The sequence below is a fragment of the Bufo gargarizans genome, chromosome 2 (assembly GCF_014858855.1).
Source record: "Bufo gargarizans isolate SCDJY-AF-19 chromosome 2, ASM1485885v1, whole genome shotgun sequence".
Classification (NCBI taxonomy): domain Eukaryota; kingdom Metazoa; phylum Chordata; class Amphibia; order Anura; family Bufonidae; genus Bufo; species Bufo gargarizans.
This window is the reverse complement of record NC_058081.1, coordinates 485,663,253-485,683,824: the sequence shown is the minus strand read 5'-3', so window position 1 is coordinate 485,683,824 and position 20,572 is coordinate 485,663,253. Positions and strand designations below refer to the sequence as shown.

The window sequence follows — 20,572 nt, the reverse complement described above, 5'->3', positions numbered from 1 at the left end:
TGCTTTAGTCCCATTCAAGGGGGCTAATCTGCATGCAGTGACCAGCCACGGTTTCAGCACAGAAACCTTGTTAAGAAATGGTATAACAATTGTTTTGTTTTTTAACTATGCCCTTATATTAAGCTTTTTAGTTGGGCATCCTCATCTAAAACTCACCGTGTGAAGATACCCTAAAAGTACTACTAAAGGGGGCCATGTGGGGATTCCCTGCCATTTCCAGCACTGACAGTCCGATGCTCACCTCTAATCTACGTATACAGGCTGCAACGATGATGTAGCTATACAAGGCATGTGACCACTGCAGCCAAATCACTGGCCTCAGCAGTGTACAGCTTGAGATCAATGAAGCCAGTAATTGGAACAAACCTGAGAGAGGACCAAAGCCGCACCCCTAGAAACTGTAGAGGACTGAGTGGGCGAGAATATTGTCTTTTATTATTTTATTACATAGTAACAGTTTGTAAGGTTGAAAAAAAAAAAGACATCTGTCCATCCAGGTCAGCCCGTTATCCTGAGAGGTTGATCCAGAGGAAGAAGAAAACCCTTATGAGGTAGAATCCAATTTTCCTTATTTTAGGGTAAATTGTATCATTTTATAAAGCAGCTCGTGTGTATTGTGGGCATAATCCACCAAGAACAGCGGGTTCAGCCGATAGTCCAATGTTTGTGGGGAGCTCCAACTCTCCCCCAAAACATGATGTCGGGAAAGAGAAAGATCAGGCGAAGCGAATATTTTTTCGTCCTTTTGTTCAAAATCCTTTTGTGCTCCCTGGAGATAAGCCACCTCCAGAAGTGTCTGGTAGCAGCCTTCTCCTCACTGAATACACATAAATGTTTGGCTGAGCTGAACGTGTATGTATATGGAGGAGCTAGGAGAGATAGCTATCAGCTACTGAATATGTACAGTCATCCTTCTTCAAAAGTCCACAGAGGTAATACGTGCCAAACAAACCTGAAATGTATGCCAGCTATGGAATGAGAGATTTTAGCCATGAGTTACACCAAGTTTCTGGCGTAAATTCTTATAAATTTGCTAGACCAAAGTCAGCCATCTTCCAAATGCTTATGTATATTTGGTTTGTACAAAAATGGTGCTTTTTGTATACCAGGAAAGCTATCCTCTATAATATGTGTAGTGTTACCCAAACACTATCTTACAAGCAACGAGGGCAAAAGCCAAATGTTAAGAGAAGGACATCGCCTTCGCCCCCTCCCCCATTTCTAGGCAAGTAATCTAACATAATAACATACTGTTGCCTTCTAAAGACCACACCGGGTCATAGATAAACACGGTACTACAGACCGACATGCCTTAATTCGTCTCATTATACTCTATTCAAAATCCATGCAGCAGCTACGCAATCTCACATCTCTTATTTACACTGGTTTGTAAATTTTCCATTTTATGATGAGGATCTGTTAGTGCCTTCAAATTTCTCTGCAATATGAGCAATCCAAGAAAAATGCAATGCGTCGGTCATACTGGGTATACATTATAATCGTATGAATGTAATTCAGACTCCGGTAAACGGTCAGTAATTTAGTACAGGTAGTTCAGATGGAAAACACCCCAATCCGACAGGAAAACGCAATCTCCAGTCTCATCCAGTGGAGCACAGACACACATGAATGTAGTGTGGTGTTTACCACTACAATAAACCCAAGACCAAATTAACTCTCCTACAGAAGGAGGAAAACCACTTCTCTAGTGCCATCTATAGGGAACTACCTTGTAAGTCAATGTCCAACCCATTAAAAGGCTATGTATACCTTCTGGACAGTTTTTTAAAATTATTGTATTGTATTTATTTCGAGCTAAAAATCTTTTTTTTCAACTGGTCTTTATTAAAAATATGGAATCGTTTTTTTGTGTATATAACGGAGATGCTGTAGTAGCAGCCTTTGGATTTTCAGTCTTTTCCATAATCTGGGTAGCAGCCTATGGATTCTCTCTCTTTTCTGTCATCTGGTGAGCAGATGGACTCCTTATCTCTGCTCCCTGACCTTATAAACACTTCTTATAACAAGTTCTTATCTTACTGATAAGAATGTGGCTTAAATAAGTGTTAATGATCTCTTAATAAACTAAAGAGAAGGGTTATTAGATAGGCACAAAGTTAAAGTCACACAGCTAGATAAACTGCTAACTCTTTGTGACAGAATGGCTCAATATTTTTAATAAAGGTCAATTGAAAATATGATTAGCCAAAAAGGAGTAAAATGCAAATCTGCAAAAATCAAAAATTGCCTCCAAAAGAGTACATAGCCTTTAAAGGGAACCCATCTCCATGCAAATACAGTGTAATCTACAGGTAGCATGTTATAGAGCAGGAGGAGTTGATTCAGTATAACGTGACGTCAAGGTGGCGGTCCTATCAGTGATTGACAGTCTTCCCTCTATGACTGTGCATACAAAGCTAACTGTCAATCACTGATAGGACCACCTCCTTGACGTCAAAGCCCAGAATGATCAGGAATTTAAACAAATGAAATACAAGTTATACTGAATCTTTTCCTACAAAACTATATGTCAATCTGCTCTGCATTTCCTGCTCTAGAGCATGCTGCCTGCAGATTACATTGTATTAACAATGTGACAGGTTCCTTTAAAGACAAAACCATGAATAAGATATCAGCCAAACCAGAGACAATGCTTTTTAATGGGTCAGACAGAGCAGCTACTCACAGGTGACACTAGAGAGATATATCTATCTATCTTCTAGACAGCCAATACAGTAAACTAATTTTGCTTGTAAGACTTCTTATAGCAGCTGGATCTCAGCATGGAGAACCAAGACCTTCCAACATCATCGAGTTGAGGGACAATGCCACTAACTTGTAGTGGTCACCAGAGTACCAACTATTGCTCAAGGAGTATCAAATCGTAAACAACCAGAGTGAGAGGGCTCAGAAAGCTGAACAATATTTGAAAACCTAACTTTTATTATTTATCAATAAAGATAATGCAAGTATTAATTGAGTAGATAACATCAAAAACAAACACAAAATGAAAAAAGTGGAAAAAAAAGAAGACCAAACTTGAGTGGTCTACAGCACTGCTGCACAAGGGATCCAGAAATGTCATCTTATCACCACTGCATGCAAAATGAATTAACTGGTATAGATCAGAAAATGGCATCAGGACATATAATCCAGGAGATCTGGCCCAGTTTAGGTAAGGTAGCTAGCTAGCCTTATGTGGTCTATAATACCCCGTTCTGGTTCTCAAGGAGAGTATGTAGCAAACCCTTGGAAGTGTGATCTCACTGGAATTGTCCCTCGTGCTAACAGACTCTAAAAATCCCTATGCGGGTGACAAGCCCTGCCAACCATAAGAGCCTTTAATCATCTCCACCATAACTCATGGAGACCATGACTCTCCATATAACTAACCACACCTCTACCTACAGCAGCAAGACTTCTACATACTCCATTTAAAGGGTATACCTCATGAAGAAAATGCCTTTTGAAAACAAAGCTTTGATATTATTCTAAAATCGGGTAAGTGAGTGCATGTATACAAAGACCCAGTAATGGCTCCATGGCCCTGTACCACCTGATTGCAGTAATCTCAGGGGCTCTGGTAACTACATAATATGTGATGCTTGCTTGCCATCACATTGTGCAGCCAGATGACATCTAGCAGAAGTTATATAAATTATTTAAAATTTAGTGCAGGATGTTGGAGAACCAAAAGAGAGGCTGCAGACTGTGCCTATGTCACAGGCAGAGTGCAAACACCAGCCCTCTGCAGGGAAGGGTAACGGCAAAAGCCTTGCTGGCTGGTTTCTTGAGACCCGAGCATGTGGTTTTCTAACCGTTTGCAGCTCCATAAACTAATATTACAAGCGGCATTACTAGAACTAGACCAAACCAAACTCATTTAGAAACTACAAAAAGGTTGACGTACAGGAAACAGGAGGGTGTCTGGAGGAGAGTCACTGACAACAGAATACACAGGACGAAGATGATTAGCAGTGGTCACCCAGTGAAATCCTGCACGGTTTGGCTGTTATTTTATCATTTATTATAATAACCCTACAAAAGATTGCAGCAATGTGAAACATCAGTATAAGACAAAAGTCACATGGCACTATGATGTTCACCACCGTTTCCGTTTTAAGGGGTATTCCATTTATGGCAAGTTATTACTCTATCCATTGGATAGGAAATAACTGTGGGGGTTCAGCTGCTAGGATCCCAATTGATTAGAAAAATGGTGGGGGGTCTTATCTCCATGTTCCCCCCATATGGAGCAGCAGATCAAGCTTGCACACTACCATTCCATTCAAATTCTATGGAAATGCTGGAAATAGCCAATTACAGTGTATGGCTATCTCCGGAGTGAACAGAGCAGCAGTGCACATGCTCGAATTCCTCTTCATTCATATGGGGAACACAGGACCCCTGTTCTTGGAGCAGGTCCCTCACGATCTAACAGTTAGCTTGTCACTGGAGTAACCCATTAAATTACTGCAAGGCTGTCACCAGAGCCTGCTGCTATAAATGGGGACTGCAGTGGGGAATCTGAAAAGCTCAGTTCTATTGGTTAAAGGACCGTGTCCAGAGAGTTGTAGTCAATGATTCCTATTCAGAATGGTCCAGGGTGATAAGTGGTCAGTGGCGCACCTACAGGGGGGGGGGTCTGCCGCAGCACAGGCATCTGTATCGCTGTCCTAAGGAGATCATTAGATATGGAGATGAGCACTTCCACAATGGAAGTGGGGTCTCCTACGCCCCTTTTTTTTTATCCTTCAGGGCCGCACCGCCGATCACCACAGGCGGCGCGGCCCTGGATGCAATTGCGGGCATTCGCGGCGGTGGGGGGGGGGGGGGGGCGTAGGAGATCACCACTTCCATTGTGGAAGTGCTCATCTCCATATCTAATGATCTCCTTAGGACAGCGATACAGATGCCTGTGCTGCGGCAGGGGAGGGAGAGATGTGTCCCTCCCCTGTTCTTCTGATAGGCCGCAGGCACTAATGCCTGCAGCCTATCAGTGGCCGGCTCTGGCGGCGCGATGAAGTCATCATCGCGCCGCCTGAGCCGGGCAGCACACAGCAGGGACACAGGCCGGAAGAGGCCTGCATCGCTGCTGATGGAGGCAAGCATCAGTGTATTTTTTTTTATTTTTATTTTGGAGGGGGGGGGGGGGAGCTGGCACTATGGGGGCACTAAAGGGGAGAACGGCACTATGGGGCATCTGGTGGTACTTTTTGTTTGGGTGGCACTTCTTACTGGCACATTATGGGGGGGCACCATGGGGAGAGGAGCACTATGGGGGCTCTAAAGGGGCTTTTTTCTTTTTTTTTTTTTACATATTATGGGGGGCACTATAGGGGAGAACGGCACTAGGGGGCATCTGGTGGCACTATAGGGGCATTATTTGGGGGGCACCATGGGGGAGAGGAGCACTATGGGAGCTCTAAAGGGGCTTTTTTTTTACACCCTATGGGGGGCACTATAGGGGAGAACGGCACTATGGGGCATCTGGTGGCACTATAGGGGCATTATTTGGGGGCACTATGGGGAAGTGGGGTTTCTAAAGGGGCCTTTTTTTTTATTGGCACATGGGGGCATTATGGCATCTTGTGGCACTAAGGGGGCATTTTTAACTGGCACATTATGGGAGGCACTATAGGGGAGGGCGGCACTATGGAGGAGTGGAGCACTATTGGGGCATATGGTGGCACTTTGAAGCGGCAATTTTTACTGGCACATTATGGGGCGGCACCATGGGGAAAGGAGCACTATGGGGGCATCTGGGGGGTCTAAAGGGGCTTTTTTTTATTGACACATTATGGGGGCACATAGGGGAGAATGGCACTATGGGGCATCTGGTGGCACTATAGGGGCATTATTTGGGGGCACTAAGGGGAAGTGGGGGCTCTAAAGGGGCCTTTATTCTTATTGGCACATTATGGGGGCATTATGGCATCTAGTGGCACTAAGGGGGCATTTTTTTACTGGCACATTATGGTAGGCACTATGGGGAAGAGGAGCACTATTGGGGCATATGGTGGCACTTAGAAGGGGCATTTTTTACTGGCATATTATGGGGAACACTATGGGGAAGGGGGAGAGGAGCACTATGAGGGCATTTACTAGGGCACTATATAGGGGTATTTTATACTGGCATACATTATGGGGACATTAGCTCAACAGCGGGCACTAAGCGGGGGTATTTCATGTACTGTCATATTGTAGGGAGAATTATTAGTACTAGGAGGTATTATGCGGAGCTTTGCTAATACTGGGGGGCTATGAGCAACATGATTACTAGTATGGGCACTATAGGGGCATTATTACTACTAAGTGTGCTCTGGCAGAAAATTATTTCTATTTTGGGGAGCCCTGTTACTTTGGGGGGCACCCTGCCACGTTATCAGCTTAGCACAATAATTTTGGGGGGACATTATCTTTATACTATTAGTGTCTGGGCGCAGTTATTTTTTTAGAGCACCATGTGCCAATAATTGTTGAAGGGGGCACTATCTGTGTGGTAGTAGTATTTCCAGGGGGACTGTTTCTGCAGTATAGTATTGGGGGCACAGTATTGGGGCACTATCTGTGTGGTAGTAGTATTTCCAGGGGGACTGTTTCTGCAGTATAGTATTGGGGGCACAGTATTGGGGCACTATCTGTGTGGTAGTAGTATTTCCAGGGGGACTGTTTCTGCAGTATAGTATTGGGGGCACAGCGGGCACAGTATTGGGGGATGGCAGGAAAGGGTGTTCAGAAGATGTGAAGATGATGGAAATGTGGGAAACTAATGTCTGTTTGTTAATCTCTGCAGAGCCGGGAGATGGCTGAAAAATCATCAGGCCGGTCTGGTCTGAATGGAGAAGATGAGGAAAGAGAACGTCTACAACAAAGGTGACATCACTGGATGTAAGAGGTATCTGGCGGTATGTAGGAGAGGAGATGCTCCGGCTCCTCCCCCTGCCATTTGCAGAAGGAGGATTCAGAGCTGGGTGAGGACAGCCAAAGGAGGCAGCAGGCAGATGGTTGGGGGGGGGGGGGGGGGGGGGAACCACAGGTCTTCAGCAGGATCTGGGGAGGGAGGAGAGCGGAGGAGGAGCTTCCTGGCTGTAGCCTGCTGTCTATTGTATGATGTGAAGAAGGCAGTGCAGCCAGGACAGACACTCCCCTCTCTCCGTATGATGTGTAGAGACAGGCCGCAACTATAGAATGTCAGCTGTACAGTGTTTGTTGGGCGTGGTCTATTATATGTAGGAGGGGCTATAAAAAGGGGCGGGGCCCAATTTTTATCTTCCTACATAGCTTTTAGAATCGCCAAGTAAAAGAATCAGCGCAACACACTACACCCCGTCCCTGCAGTTTTAAATATAAAGGGGGCTTTGAAAAATTGAATTGGCACAGCACACTACACATGCCACATTTTTTTGCCTTTCGGACTCCCCCTAGACAAAATTCCTGGGTGCTCCCCTGTAAATGGTGTACCCCAAGGTTCAGTGCTGGGTTCTCTATTATTTTATTTATTAAGGATATCGAGGACGAGATTAATAGCACCATATCTATTTTTGCAGATGACACCAAGCTATGTAGTACTGTACAGTCTATGGAAGATGTCCACAAACCACAAGCTGACTTGAACACTGACTTGGTAGTAATAATCTCCAAGCATCATATGTCCTAGGTGATGTAACACTGGGAGAGTCACTTATAGAGAAGGATTTGGGTGTCCTTGTAGATCATAGATCAAATACCAGCATACAATATCAATCAGCTGCTTCTAAGGCTAGCAGGATATTGTCATGCATTAAACGAGGCATGGACTCCCGGGCAGGGAAGTAATACTACCACTTAACAAAGCATTGGTGTGGCTTTATCTGGAATATGCAGTTCAGTTCTGGGCACCAGTCAATAGAAAGGACGCACTGCAGCTGGAAAAAGTACAGAGGAGAGCAACTAAACTGATAAGGGGCATGGAGGGTCTTAGTTATGAAGAAAGATTAAAATAATTACATTTATTTAGTCTTGACAAGAGGGAGGACATGATTAACCTATACAAATATATAAATGGGACATACAAAAAATATGGTGAAAAGCTGTTCCATGTCAAATGCCCTCAAATGACAAGGGGGCACTGCCTCCGACTATAGAAGAAAAAGTTCAGTCTACGGAAGCGTCAAAGCTTCTTTACTGTAAGAACTGTAATTGTGTGGAATAGACTTCCTCAGGACGTGGTCGCAGGACGTGGTCACAGCAGGAACAGTGAACAGTTTTAAAAAGGATTTAGATGAATTCTTAAAAGTATGCTTCTGAAAATGTGTAGAAATCTGAGTCTCACTTCCTTCTGGGATTCGCATCCCCACCTATCCCTTGGTTGAACTTGATTGACGTATGTCTTTTTTCAACCGCATTAACTATATAACTATATTGTTAGGTTATTAGCGGACGCCTTTCATTTTTAAAGCAAGAAATGACGAGACCTTTGTGTTAAAGCCTCAAATTCCCCATCCTTATAATTAGATTTACCAGACGCATAACATAAACATGTATTATTTTCCCCACAATGTCTCTTTATATATACACACACACACACACACACACACAACAGGGTCTGTATACAGCGGGCACGTCCTATACAAGCATTGCTTCACCTGGTATCACACAACTTCAAAGCAATCACCAGGTACAATCCTGTTCCTGTCAATGAGCAGCGTTTCCCACGTCCCTGGCTGGCAGGACCCCTACCTGATAGGGCTGACAATAGTCTTTTATGTATAACACACATGTACATATCACTTTCCATTAAGACTCTTTGTTCTGCGGCCAATCACAGGATATAAGTCTGTAATGGTGTTGGGCATTTTACCTTGAGAATAGCCGACAAAGATATTCTGACAATTAAAGGTTTATGTGCAAGTCAACAACTCTTACACAACCGTCTTACTGACAATGTGAGGAACAAACCCAGGCCTGTGTCATGGATATCACAGAAACGGTCAGCTAAAGAAATGTATTCAAGCTTACCATTAAAAGGCACAGCAATTGGATGTGCTTGAACCCTATTGGCAAGGCATATAATAGCACGGCTCATCCTGAGCCCTCCTGTTTCATGAATAGAATGATAGGATTACAGAGCTATGGCACTTAGGGCAGTAGAATATCACAGGCAGGAACAAGGGATCTATGGAAAGCTGGGCAGGGGGCCTATAGCTACTGAGGTGGCCATCATTCAGCATATACCCACTAAACAGTCCCCTAAAGTAAGAAGGAATCCAGTCCAAGATGGAAAACAAATTGTACGTTATAACAATGAGAATAGTTAAAGGGGTATTCCCACCTTGGAAATGTATGATATTTTCCACTGTCTGTGAATATGTGCAGCTCTTTACACTCAATACTTTGGGCGTTATGGAAACATCTTAATCAATTCTCCACCTAGATGTGGTAGCCGCACCTCCGTTCTCCATCGCGAGACTGGCATCGATCAGACACTTAGATATGCCCTACATGTCCAAATTTGGAATAACACTGCAGCGGTGGTGAGGGAACCAGAAGTAGCGCAGAGAGCAGGGAGCGAGGTAAGTATATTCATTGTGAGGGGCCCAGACGTATGGGGGGAATTTAATAGTCTCGGATAACCCCTTTAACTGTTCTGCCCTAGCTGAGCTTGGGCAGAAAGTGGAGGGGGAGGGCGGCTTTAACTGCTGATATCTCATAAATGGTAGCAGCTAGAAGCATGCAACTGGTCTTGTTTGAAACTGGCGTTCCATACAATACCAAAATGACAGCATGTCAGGTCCATAAATATTGGGACATCAACACAATTCTAACATTTTTGGCTCTATACACCACCACAATGAATTTGAAATTAAACTAACAAGATGTGCTTTAACTGCAGACTGTCAGCTTTAATTTGAGGGTATTTACATCCAAATCAGATGAACGGTGTAGGAAGGGACCAAAAGTAACGGGACATAATAATCATAAATCAAACTTTCGCTTTTTAATACTTGGTTGCAAATCCTTTGCAGTCAATTACAGCCTGACGTCTGGAACACAGACATCAGACGCAGATGCTGGGTTTCATCCCTGGTGAGGCTGCCGGGTCTCTACTTCAACTGTCTTTAGTTCCTGCTTGTTCTCGGGGCATTTTCCCTTCAGTTTTGTCTTCCGCAAGTGAAATGCATGCTCAATCGGATTTAGGTCAGGTGATTGACTTGGCCATTGCATAACATTCCACTTATTTTCCTTAAAAAACTCTTTGGTTGTTTTTGCAGTATGCTTTGGGTCAATGTCCATCTGCACTGTGAAGCACCGTCCAATGAGTTCTGAAGCATTTGGCTGAATATGAGCAGATAATATTGCCCAAAACACTTCAGAATTCATCCTGCTGCTTTTGTCAGCAGTCACATCATCAATAAATACAAGAGAACCAGTTCCATTGGCAGCCATACATGCCCACGCCATGACACTACCACCACCATGCTTCACTGATGAGGAGGTATGCTTGGGATCATGAGCAGTTCCTTTCCTTCTCCATACTCTTCTCTTCCCATTACTCTGGTACAAGTTGATCTTGGTCTCTTCTGTCCATAGGATGTTGTTCCAGAACTATGAAGGCTTTTTTAGATGTCGTTTGGCAAACTCTAATCTGGCCTCCCTGTTTTTGAGGCTCACCAATGGTTTACATCTTGTGGTGAACCTTCCTCTGTATTCGCTCTGGTGAAGTCTTCTCTTGATTGTTGACTTTGACACACATATACCTACCTCTTGGAGAGTGTTCTTGATATGGCCAACTGTTGTGAAGGGTGCTTTCTTTACCAGGGAAAGAATTCTTCAGTCATCCACCACAGTTGTTTTCCGGGGTCTTCCGGGTCTTTTGGTATTGCTGAGCTCACCGGTGTGTGTTCCTTCTTTTTAAGAATGTTCCAAACAGTTGTTTTGGCCACGCCTAATGTTTTTGCTATCTCTCTGATGGGTTTGTTTTGTTTTTTCAGCCTAATGATGGCTTGCTTCACTGATAGTGACAGCTCTTTGGATCTCATTTTGAGAGTTGACAGCAACAGATTCCAAATGCAAATAGCACACTTGAAATGAACTCTGGACCTTTTATCTGCTCATTGTAATAGGGATAATGAGGGAATAACACACACCTGGCCATGGAACAGCTGAGAAGTCAATTGTCCCATTAACAAGTAGGAGGCACATATGCAAAATGTTGTAATTCCTACACTGTTTACCTCAAATTAAAGCTGACAGTCTGCAGTTAAGGCCAAATGCACACGGCCGTGTTCCATGGCCGTGAGCAGTCTGTGGTATCCCGGCCTGGCATCCTGTTGAGAGCAGGAGTGCACGGTGTCATTGGTTGTTATGACACCGTGCGCTCCTGCTCTCAGCAGGAATCCAGGCCGGGATACCACGGACCACTCACAGCCGTGTACATGCAGCCTAAAGCACATCTTGTTGGTTTTATTTCAAATCCATTGTGGTGGTGGTGTATAGAGCCAAAAATGTTAGAATTGTGTTGATGTCCTAATATTTATGAACCTGACTAAGGAGAGGAGATATCACTGTTAGAAATCAAGTCGGAAATAATTGTGGGTAAAACCTGCTTTTAATTTCACTTTCAACTTTGTTCACTGCATCTCGATTTCTAACAGTGATATCTTGCTTTATACTGAACATTCTGCTGTCAGTCTGGTATTGCCTAAAAGCTTGGAATGTCAGCTTTCAAACCATATAATACCAAACCAGATATGAGCAGCTAAAGCAGACCCCTCCCCCTTCCCTGTGGAGGAGAATGAGGGAGCAGCTGCAGAGACACACATTCAAATCTACAATAAAAAAAATAAAAAAATACATTTTTGGGAGGGTTTTTCCAAGGTTAAAGCATGAAAGTGAAAGTGTCAGGTCCTTCACAGCAATAACCCGTTCTGCTGTGGCTAACAGATGAGGATCCTGAGTAGGGGTATTAACTCAGAATACCCCAATAGGTTTTAGACAACCATGTTATCGGTTAGAGAATAAAAATTATTCTTATGCCTATATTGCACACATTATCTTTTCTGACACAGATTATATACTTTACTTCACTGTCCCCATAGAAATACATGTGAGCTAATGCAAGTACTCTAGTGAATACCTTTCAGTGTATGCCCCTTCCCCAACAGGTGTCACACAGTGAAATATATCCAAAGCCTCCTCAGATCAAGGCAAATTGTCACTGAAACCTAATGAGCATGGCATGGTGAAGACCCGAAATAGCAGCCCGAGCTCCCTCTTGGGGCAGCACAATAATCTATGCAGCTGCCATTGTAATATGACGTAATAAGACATTCCATAAGGATTACACCCCTTACTGCCTGATGTAAGGAGGCAGCAAGCCTTCCAAGAAATGGAGCCAAGCAGGCCAAAAGCTCTATACAAGAAATACTATAAGGCTCTAAAAAAAACACAAAAAAACACACAAAAAAAAAAAAAAAAACGTTAGCAGTTTTGAGATGAGAAAAAGACAGGAGTAATCTGTAATTACCAAGGACAGCTTTGATGTTGTGTGTAACCTCTCACTCAGGCCAACGGGGGTAATTTAATCCGCCACATACTGTACCCAGAGCTGCCCCCACAGGCCTTATTTTTAAAGCGGTTAAGCCAGAACTGTGCGGGACACATAAGATGTGTGTCAGTAACCAGTGGAGCGAGAATTTTATCAATGTAATCGGTCCTCTAGTATTATTATGGTTGTATGCTCCACTGTAGACCAATCAGTCAAAACCTTCAAACCAACACAGGCTAAGTGACTAACAGGGATTGTATCATGACAAATGTTGGGATATACTGGGGAGCAAGTGAACAATCAGTTCTTGAAGCTGACGTATTGGAAGCAGGAAAAATGGGCAAGTGTACGGCCTCGTTCACATTTCCGGTTTTTCACCGATGTGCGCAGTCCATAGTTTTCACGGGCAGGATATGTACTCCTTGATTTTAATGTGTCTGTTTACACATCAGTAGTTTTTTTTACTGACCGTGGCTTGGTGAAAAAAAAAAAAATCATACAGACATGCACTACCACTGGTAGGAAATGCTCTGGAAATACACGTTCAGCTGAGCAGGGTCATGGAATATGGATGACACACGGAGTGTAAAAAACAGACACATGGACAAAACATGGAATCTTCACAGATGACACATGAACTGATTTTTTTCACAGACGTCAAACGGACACTGAAATGTGAACAAGACCTCAGGCTCTGAATGACTAACAAAAGCCAATGTCTAGATAACTGGAGCAGAACATCTCCAAAATGGCAAGTCTTGTGGGGCGTTCCGCTATGCAGTCGCAAGTTCTTGACAAAAGTGGTTCAAGTAAAGAAAAGCGTTGAACAGATGACATTTTCAAGGGCACCTAAGGCTCAATGTGCGTCTGATCCATGGAGCCTTTACCTATAGCAATCGGGAATTACAAGATTTGCTACAAACGTTTTGGTGTTAGACACCAAAGGACATCTTCAGAGGTCTCATGGAGTCCATGCTTACACAGGTCAGAGCTTTTCTGGGGGAACAAGGGGGCCTATACAACATCAGGCTGATGGATTGAACAGCTGATCAGGGTAAATTACCTTTTCATTAAGTGACAAATCCGATGAAGACAACCTAGTTTTATATGGAAGCAAGTATGGCTTTTCTACACCCTGGCATTCAGCTGTTAGAACTAGGGATGAGCAAACTTGTGTTTTCAAATTGAGCAAACAAGGTTCAGGTTATCTAAGAATTCTATTATGGATTCCGCTACCTTATGATTCGTGGTAGCGGAATCCATAACGGAATTCTTAGATAACCTGAACCTTGTACGCCAAACTTGAAAACACAAGTTCGCTCAACACTAGTTATCACCAAGGATGAGTCTGGCAACATGAATGTAATGCATGCATGTGCCATTTCCAACAATGTGCAAGCTGGTCTTGCACAGTGGCCCCTGGTTCTGGTTTACAGAGAAGGGTTTGCAGTGGGGCCCCTCTAGAAAATCCAGATAAATGGAGCATACTGTAAGGCACCGTCTTCCTCACATAACTCTTAAAAAAATATTTTCAACTAAATTCCTGAATATAGATTTGTCTAAAAGGTTTTTCCTCCTCTGCTCCTTCTCTCAAACTGGTCTGTGCAATCTAGTGTTCAGTATATTCTGCAGCGCCACCATGGGGGAATTGGGAGCATTACGCTGTGCCCACTGAAATCATCAAGCTGCAATGTATGGATGTGCAGGGCCCTTCATAGAGACAGATGCTCTCTGTAACTGCTCTTCACTCCAACTTATTGAAAAGAGGGGAAGAAATTCTATGAACACATTCTACAGAACACCGCCTTCCTGAAAGCTATCATCTTACCACTCCGATGCCCTCAAAGGCAAAGATGGCTGTCCCAAAAAAGAGAGGATATGTTCGCCAGCTGGCGGCATAGGAAAGGTGCGTCGGATCCGGTATGTCCTGAAAGCAAACAGAGTCATCTCATTAATACACCAGACAGACTCATAAAACATGGATGCTTTTCCCAGGGGCTAGGAACATAAAAGGAACTGACACGTCATTAGCTGGCGATCACTCATCCTACTAGAAATGAAGAAAACTGGAAGGATTTTACACAAAGCCAATAATTCTTTTTTTTAATTCATGGCGGAAGGGAGTGGTTTTATGCTGATTTCCAGGAATGTCTCCAACTTCCAAGAAGGCTGTTGTATGGCAGTGAAATATGTATGAGTTAGTTCTGTACATTTTGTACACATGAATCTAAGTTACAGCATACACTTCTGTTTCATTTGGCATTCTGTCAGATTATGTGCCATATTATGTATTTACTATAATGCATATATTCTCATTAATTTACCTGTTCCTGGGCGCCACTCCCCGATCCTTCTCCTGCAGGCCTGTGAGGCTCCGCTGGGCTCCTTCGATATAAACATGCGGTTTGACATCACGGTGGTGGTGTCCAGCCCCCCTTGCATCATGTGACCATTTGTCATGACGCAAGGGGAGCTGGACATCACCGCGGACCAGATGTTGATATCGAAGGAGGCCAGCTAAGCATCACAGACCTGCAGGAGATCGAATGGGGAATTGGTGCCCGGAAGCAGGGTCATCTTCCCTTTTCAGGTCTGGAAGAATGCACAACCCCTTTGAAAAGGAACCTGTGACTGTAAATATGGTGTCTGATCTACAGGCAGCATGTTACAGAGCAGGAGAAGCTGACCAGATTGAAATATACTGTAGTTTTATGGGATTAGATTCAGTAAAACTAGTATTTTATACATTTAAATTCCTGCTCAATCACTGATGGGACCACTTCCTTGACTTCAAAGAAGAAAATGAGAAGGAATTTAAAATGTATAGAATACTAGAAACCTGGACTACTATGGCCTGGAACCTTATCGTCTTTAGCCACGACTCCAGGTTCTGCTTGGTATCCAACAACAGTCAGGTTCAAGCATGTAGGCCACGAGGTGAGAGCTTCAATCCTGTCTTTGCTGTGGGGCAACAAACTTACCCAACTGCAGGTGTGATGATCTGTGCAGCCATCACATATGAGAGTCCCATACGAGGGACACCAACAGCTCAGTGATATGTGCAGGACATCCTGCAGTCACATGTGTTGCCTTTCATGGTAGGGCTGCAAATTGTCATTTTCAGCAGGATAAAGCTCGCCCCCACCCACACAGAGGGTTCCCCAGGAGTGTCTTCTCAAGATTAGAACACTTTCTTGGCTTGCTGGTGGACAGATTTTATGAGACCAGCTGGGACACCAGCTTCAGCAAAGTTGCTATAAATCTACAGGGCCATCTGCAACATCTGTGGGCAAATATGCCACAGCATACCTGTATGCCTCCATGCCAAGCCATGTCTCATCTTGCATCCAGTCTAGAGGTGGCCCAATAGGGTGCTGGAACCTCTTTTTAATGGTGCAGTTTTCCCCAATAAATGTATATCCTTCGCTCTAATATTGTAAAAGTATAGATCTGTTCCTGGCAAACAATGAAGGAGACATGGCACTGGGGTGCCACAGCTCATTAAATCAGCTGATTGGCTGACCCTCACTAATCTAAAACTGATGGCTATCCCTAAGGCTACACCCTCAGACTATGGGGGAGATTTATCAAACCGATGTACAGTAGAACTGGCTTAGCTGCCCATAGCAACCAATCAGATTCCACCATTCATTTTGACAGCTCCTTTGGAAAATGAAAGGTGGAATCTGATTGGTTGTTATGGGCAACTAAGCTAGTTCTACTTTACACCAGCTTGATAAATCTCTGTATGTTCAACCACTGATTAGTTAAATACTGGAAAGCAGGGTTGCAACATTTGGCCAAAACGCAGCTGTGAATGAGGTTTGCCACTCATTTGTGACAAATCTGGGACCCCCATAATCCCTAAAAACAGGGGACCCCAGCCCCCTTACACCTATGCAATTGCTGCCATGAGCCTGCAGTGGCATCAGCCACTTTATACAACTCTCAATGGCAGTTACAGAAACAACTGTGTACCGCAGTCATGCGATGCAACCCCCATGGAGCTAACACTCATCTCCTATCCAGTGCAGAGGTGATAAATGTTTTCTACTGCAATGGTCCTTCATAACAAAAAAAAAAAGTTTACAAGTTTGTAGCTGTATAAAAAGCCCTACTTAAGCCATATGTTTTAATGGAAAGTTTGATGCAGAAATACCCAACAAATTACCGATACTCACCCTTCCAATAAACTGGTAGATCATAACTACACTCCCCAGCATGGCCAAATTGGCAAGCAGAGAGAAGCCGGACAGAAGGCGGAGGTCCCGGATGAACACCAGAAGGATGAGGAACGGAAGAAAGCACAGGATGTAAAGCCTGGAATCCATGCTCTCTTCCAGCAGCACAGTTGCATTGAAGTTGCAGTCGTTGGTTGTGCCATTGGCGGCGTCTACTACCTTCAAGGAGAAAAGTAATTGACATGTAATGCACAGAAGCTAAACGGATCTACTTTATCTAAGGCATTCTCACCAAATGATCTCTGACATATCCTCCACTACATCTCACTTATAAGAGCAGCTGATGTGCTCCAGAGCTGCTCTTCCTAGAAGGACATCCATTTTGGAGTGATAATGCTTTGCATTCTGGTCACAGCCTCACAACTGTATATACAAATGAATGGTTACTTTCCCATCTTCCTTCACCTTCCTAATGCCCTCTGACCCCAACCAGGTCAATAATCTGAACTATACCACCACAGTCATGTCCATGCCAGGTCTAAGGTTTGGTACATACAGACTTTCCTGGCTGAGGATGACAATTGTATGACACTTAAAGTAGAGTTGGACCAACATAATCCAGATTTAGAAGTTATTTAGCGGTTGTGAAAAGCTGGATGACATTCCCTAATGGTGCAGTTATCAACCAGGGTTCTTCATAACCATCAGAGATTCCAATGAGATAAAAAAAAAAAGGGGTCTGTTTATTTTCCCCAAAATAGCAACACCCCTGCCTATGGGCATTGTATGGAAGTGCACCCACTTTCATTTGAATGGGGTTAAGCTGATATGTTAGAACATCCGGTGTCGGTGGGGGAGCAGCCAATGGCAGACGGGGATGAGCCTCTATGGCGTCACTCGCGCTGCTAGGGAGGCTCGCCCCAGACACCAGATGTTTTCATTTGTGTGCGGGGAGAAGCTGTAGTGGCGGTGCGGGGACCAGAAGCAGCGCAGGAAGTGGGGAGCCCTGCATAATTTCCACAAAATAGTCAAATAAATTAATTGCTTTGACTGGTACCTGTTTTACGTTGTCAGCGAGAAACACAAAGTATACACAGCAAAATCCCAGCTGAGTGAGAATGAGGAAGAAACCGACAGTCCTCCTGTGGCACAAACATAGTAAGAATACATTACAATTCAGTTAGGCCATTACCGGAAGCAGCTCATCTTAGGGATGTGGTTGAAGTAAACCAAGACTAACACAAGTATAGTTCAATGTAAAATAATTTATGCATCTACATTAGGGCTGCACGATATGGGAATTTTGTGCGATTGCGATTAGGGCCCTAAAAATTGTGATAACGGTATGCGATGCGATATTTTAAGGGAATTGTGCTAGAGGTCTATTTGCTTGGATTTTCAAGGCAAAAGCACACACAAATACTGATAATGCTGAAATGTAGTTATGCTTAACTCAAGAAATAAAACAAAATAAAACATCTTTTACTAAATTAAATAACATATTTGCATTTCTGCAAAGGTACAAAATACAAAACTTGCAATTTTCTTTTAATAGCACTGCACAGAACAGATAAATAGAAGAACATTTGTTCATTAAAATAACGACTTTCGTCCAGCACCTCCCCGCACAGTAACTGATGTATCGCCGGCCGTGCTGTGCAGCATAGCGGCCGGCGATACATCTGTGTCAGCCACGTAAAAAGTCAACCATTGCTTTATAAGACGCACTGCCATTCCCCCCCCCCCCACACACACACACACACACACACACACTTTTGGGGGGGAAAAAGTTTGTCTTATAAACCGAAAAATATGGTAATACAATTGCAGCATTTTTAGGTCAGCCAATTGGCGATTGCGATATGGCGATTTATTGCGATTGCTTTGGCGATATATTGTGCAGGCCTAATCTACATACGTTTTAGGAAAACTGCAAGGCTGCTTGGAGATGACAAGCACTGGACTTGACTTAAACCGTAAAAATACTTTTTCCATGCGAAACGCCCAAATACAGAGAAATCACCAAAGCATAAACTTGGGATGAAGATAAAATGTGTTACACAGTTCATCCAGTTCTACATGTACCGCATTTAAAGGGAGTCCGTCACCAACCAGGACCAGTTGTAACCATGTGTATGGCAGCGTGGCTCTCCTATAGTCTTTTACAAATATACCATTATGTCCTAATCAATCTTTTCGAGGCCCCGGAAAAACATGTTTCTATAAATATGCTAATTAGGCGAAAACAGCCCAAGTGGCTGTACTTATCAGTGCTTTAGCCAAGTCACGCACATCAGGAGCCCCACTTCTCCCCTCCAGCTCCCAGACTTAAATTTTCTTCCCTTTCTGGGAGCAGGCAGTAGCTCATCATCAGGCTCCTACATCTCCCAGCAGTGCATTGCAATCAGATCTTCTTAACACCTTCCTAAAACATAGCCCCTCACAAATAATCACCCCCTTCCCCAATTTCCTTCTCCTTGGCTAGAGAGATATATATATCTATATACTTCTATAAATTTAAAATCACTACACCAGCACTGAGAGGCAAGGAAGGCAGCTGGAAAGCTACTGAGCATGTTAGTCCACCTATGAACGCAGGAGCAGGTGGACGCCACTAGAGAGAAAAATTTATTTTTCACCCCATAAGGGAAAATGCCCTTGTGTCTTATGGGGAGAATACTAATGAAGCACTTCCACTATGGAAGCTCTTCATTAGTACTGGAGGACCGGTAAGCAGTGACGGCTCTGTACTCACCTCTTCCTGGTCCTCGGCTGCGCACAGAGTGAGAGCACGCTGTGACCTCATGCGATGCGCACCAGTTCACAGCACAGCAGACGGAGGAGGAGGAGGAGGAGGAGGAGGAAGACATAGCGTGGGCGAGGAGGAGTGGCGATGTCCGGAGCAGGAGAGGCAAGTGATTTTATTTTATTTTATTCCATATGAGGCTGATGGGGCTGAAATATCACTTCTGGGGGCTGTTGACATAAAATGGGGGCTGAAATATCATTGCTGGGGGCTGGTGAGAAGCAATGGGGGCTCAAATAAGGCTGCTGGGGGCCGATATGAGGCTGCTGGGGGCCGATATGAGGCATTGGGCTCTTATCTGAGGTCTGATTAGGGGTTATTTACATTGGGGTCTGAGCTGATGTTTGATTGGGGGTCTGATCTGAGGTCTTCTTAACATTCGGGGTCCGATTCGTGGTCTGACCTGAGGTATAATGAAAGATGTTTTTTGCTTATTATTCTCCTCTTATGGGCTGAAAAATACGGGTACATTAAAAACCTTACAATATTTTTATTGCAATAATACTTCATTGGAAGTGCCTTATTCATTGCACAGTAATACTTGTAAAGGGCTAACCACTTCAGAGGTTAAGAAACCTGAAAGTTTATTTTTTTTTGTTTTATGGAAATGTTAGTATTTTTGGCTAAAAAACATTTTTTTTAATGGGTTTCGTTAAAAGTTTTTAACTATTTGGCTTCTGTTTAATGCTATTTACAGGGAGATCCATAAGAGAACTCATCTGATGGCTCCATCTCAGCTACTCCTGTGTTGTTCTGAGCGATCATATCAAAGTTGATAAAAAAAAACTATAGCCAAAATACATGCATTTCAGTTGAAATAAAGCCTTCAACGGTGTCAACAGCCTTTAAAGGTGTTGTCTAAGATAATAAAAAAAAAAAAATAGCCCAAAAGCAGAGAAAGTGTTAAAAAAAAAAAAAAGGTCCAATACATAGCACTGGAGATACGCCTTATATCCAGTGGTGTATCTTGGTTTTGTGCTGCCCTAGGCGAGACTAAACTCGGGCACCCCCCTAACACGCGGACGCAAAAGGCAGGGGAGGTCGGGAGGAAGTCAG

The 20,572-nt window shown here is 43.7% G+C and overlaps 1 protein-coding gene across 2 annotated transcripts in view; it reads right to left on the bottom strand.

The window, feature by feature from the left end:
* Positions 1-20,572, bottom strand: part of LOC122928385 (proton-coupled amino acid transporter 1-like) — an 82,347-nt gene that overhangs the window by 24,941 nt on the left and 36,834 nt on the right. For both annotated transcript variants that reach the window (XM_044281170.1, XM_044281169.1), the window contains exons 6-8: positions 17,768-17,852; positions 16,711-16,929; positions 14,358-14,456 (exon numbers count right to left, since the gene is read on the bottom strand). In XM_044281170.1, coding sequence (XP_044137105.1) covers positions 14,358-14,456; positions 16,711-16,929; positions 17,768-17,852 — 403 coding nt within the window. The remainder of the gene's footprint in view (positions 1-14,357; positions 14,457-16,710; positions 16,930-17,767; positions 17,853-20,572) is intronic.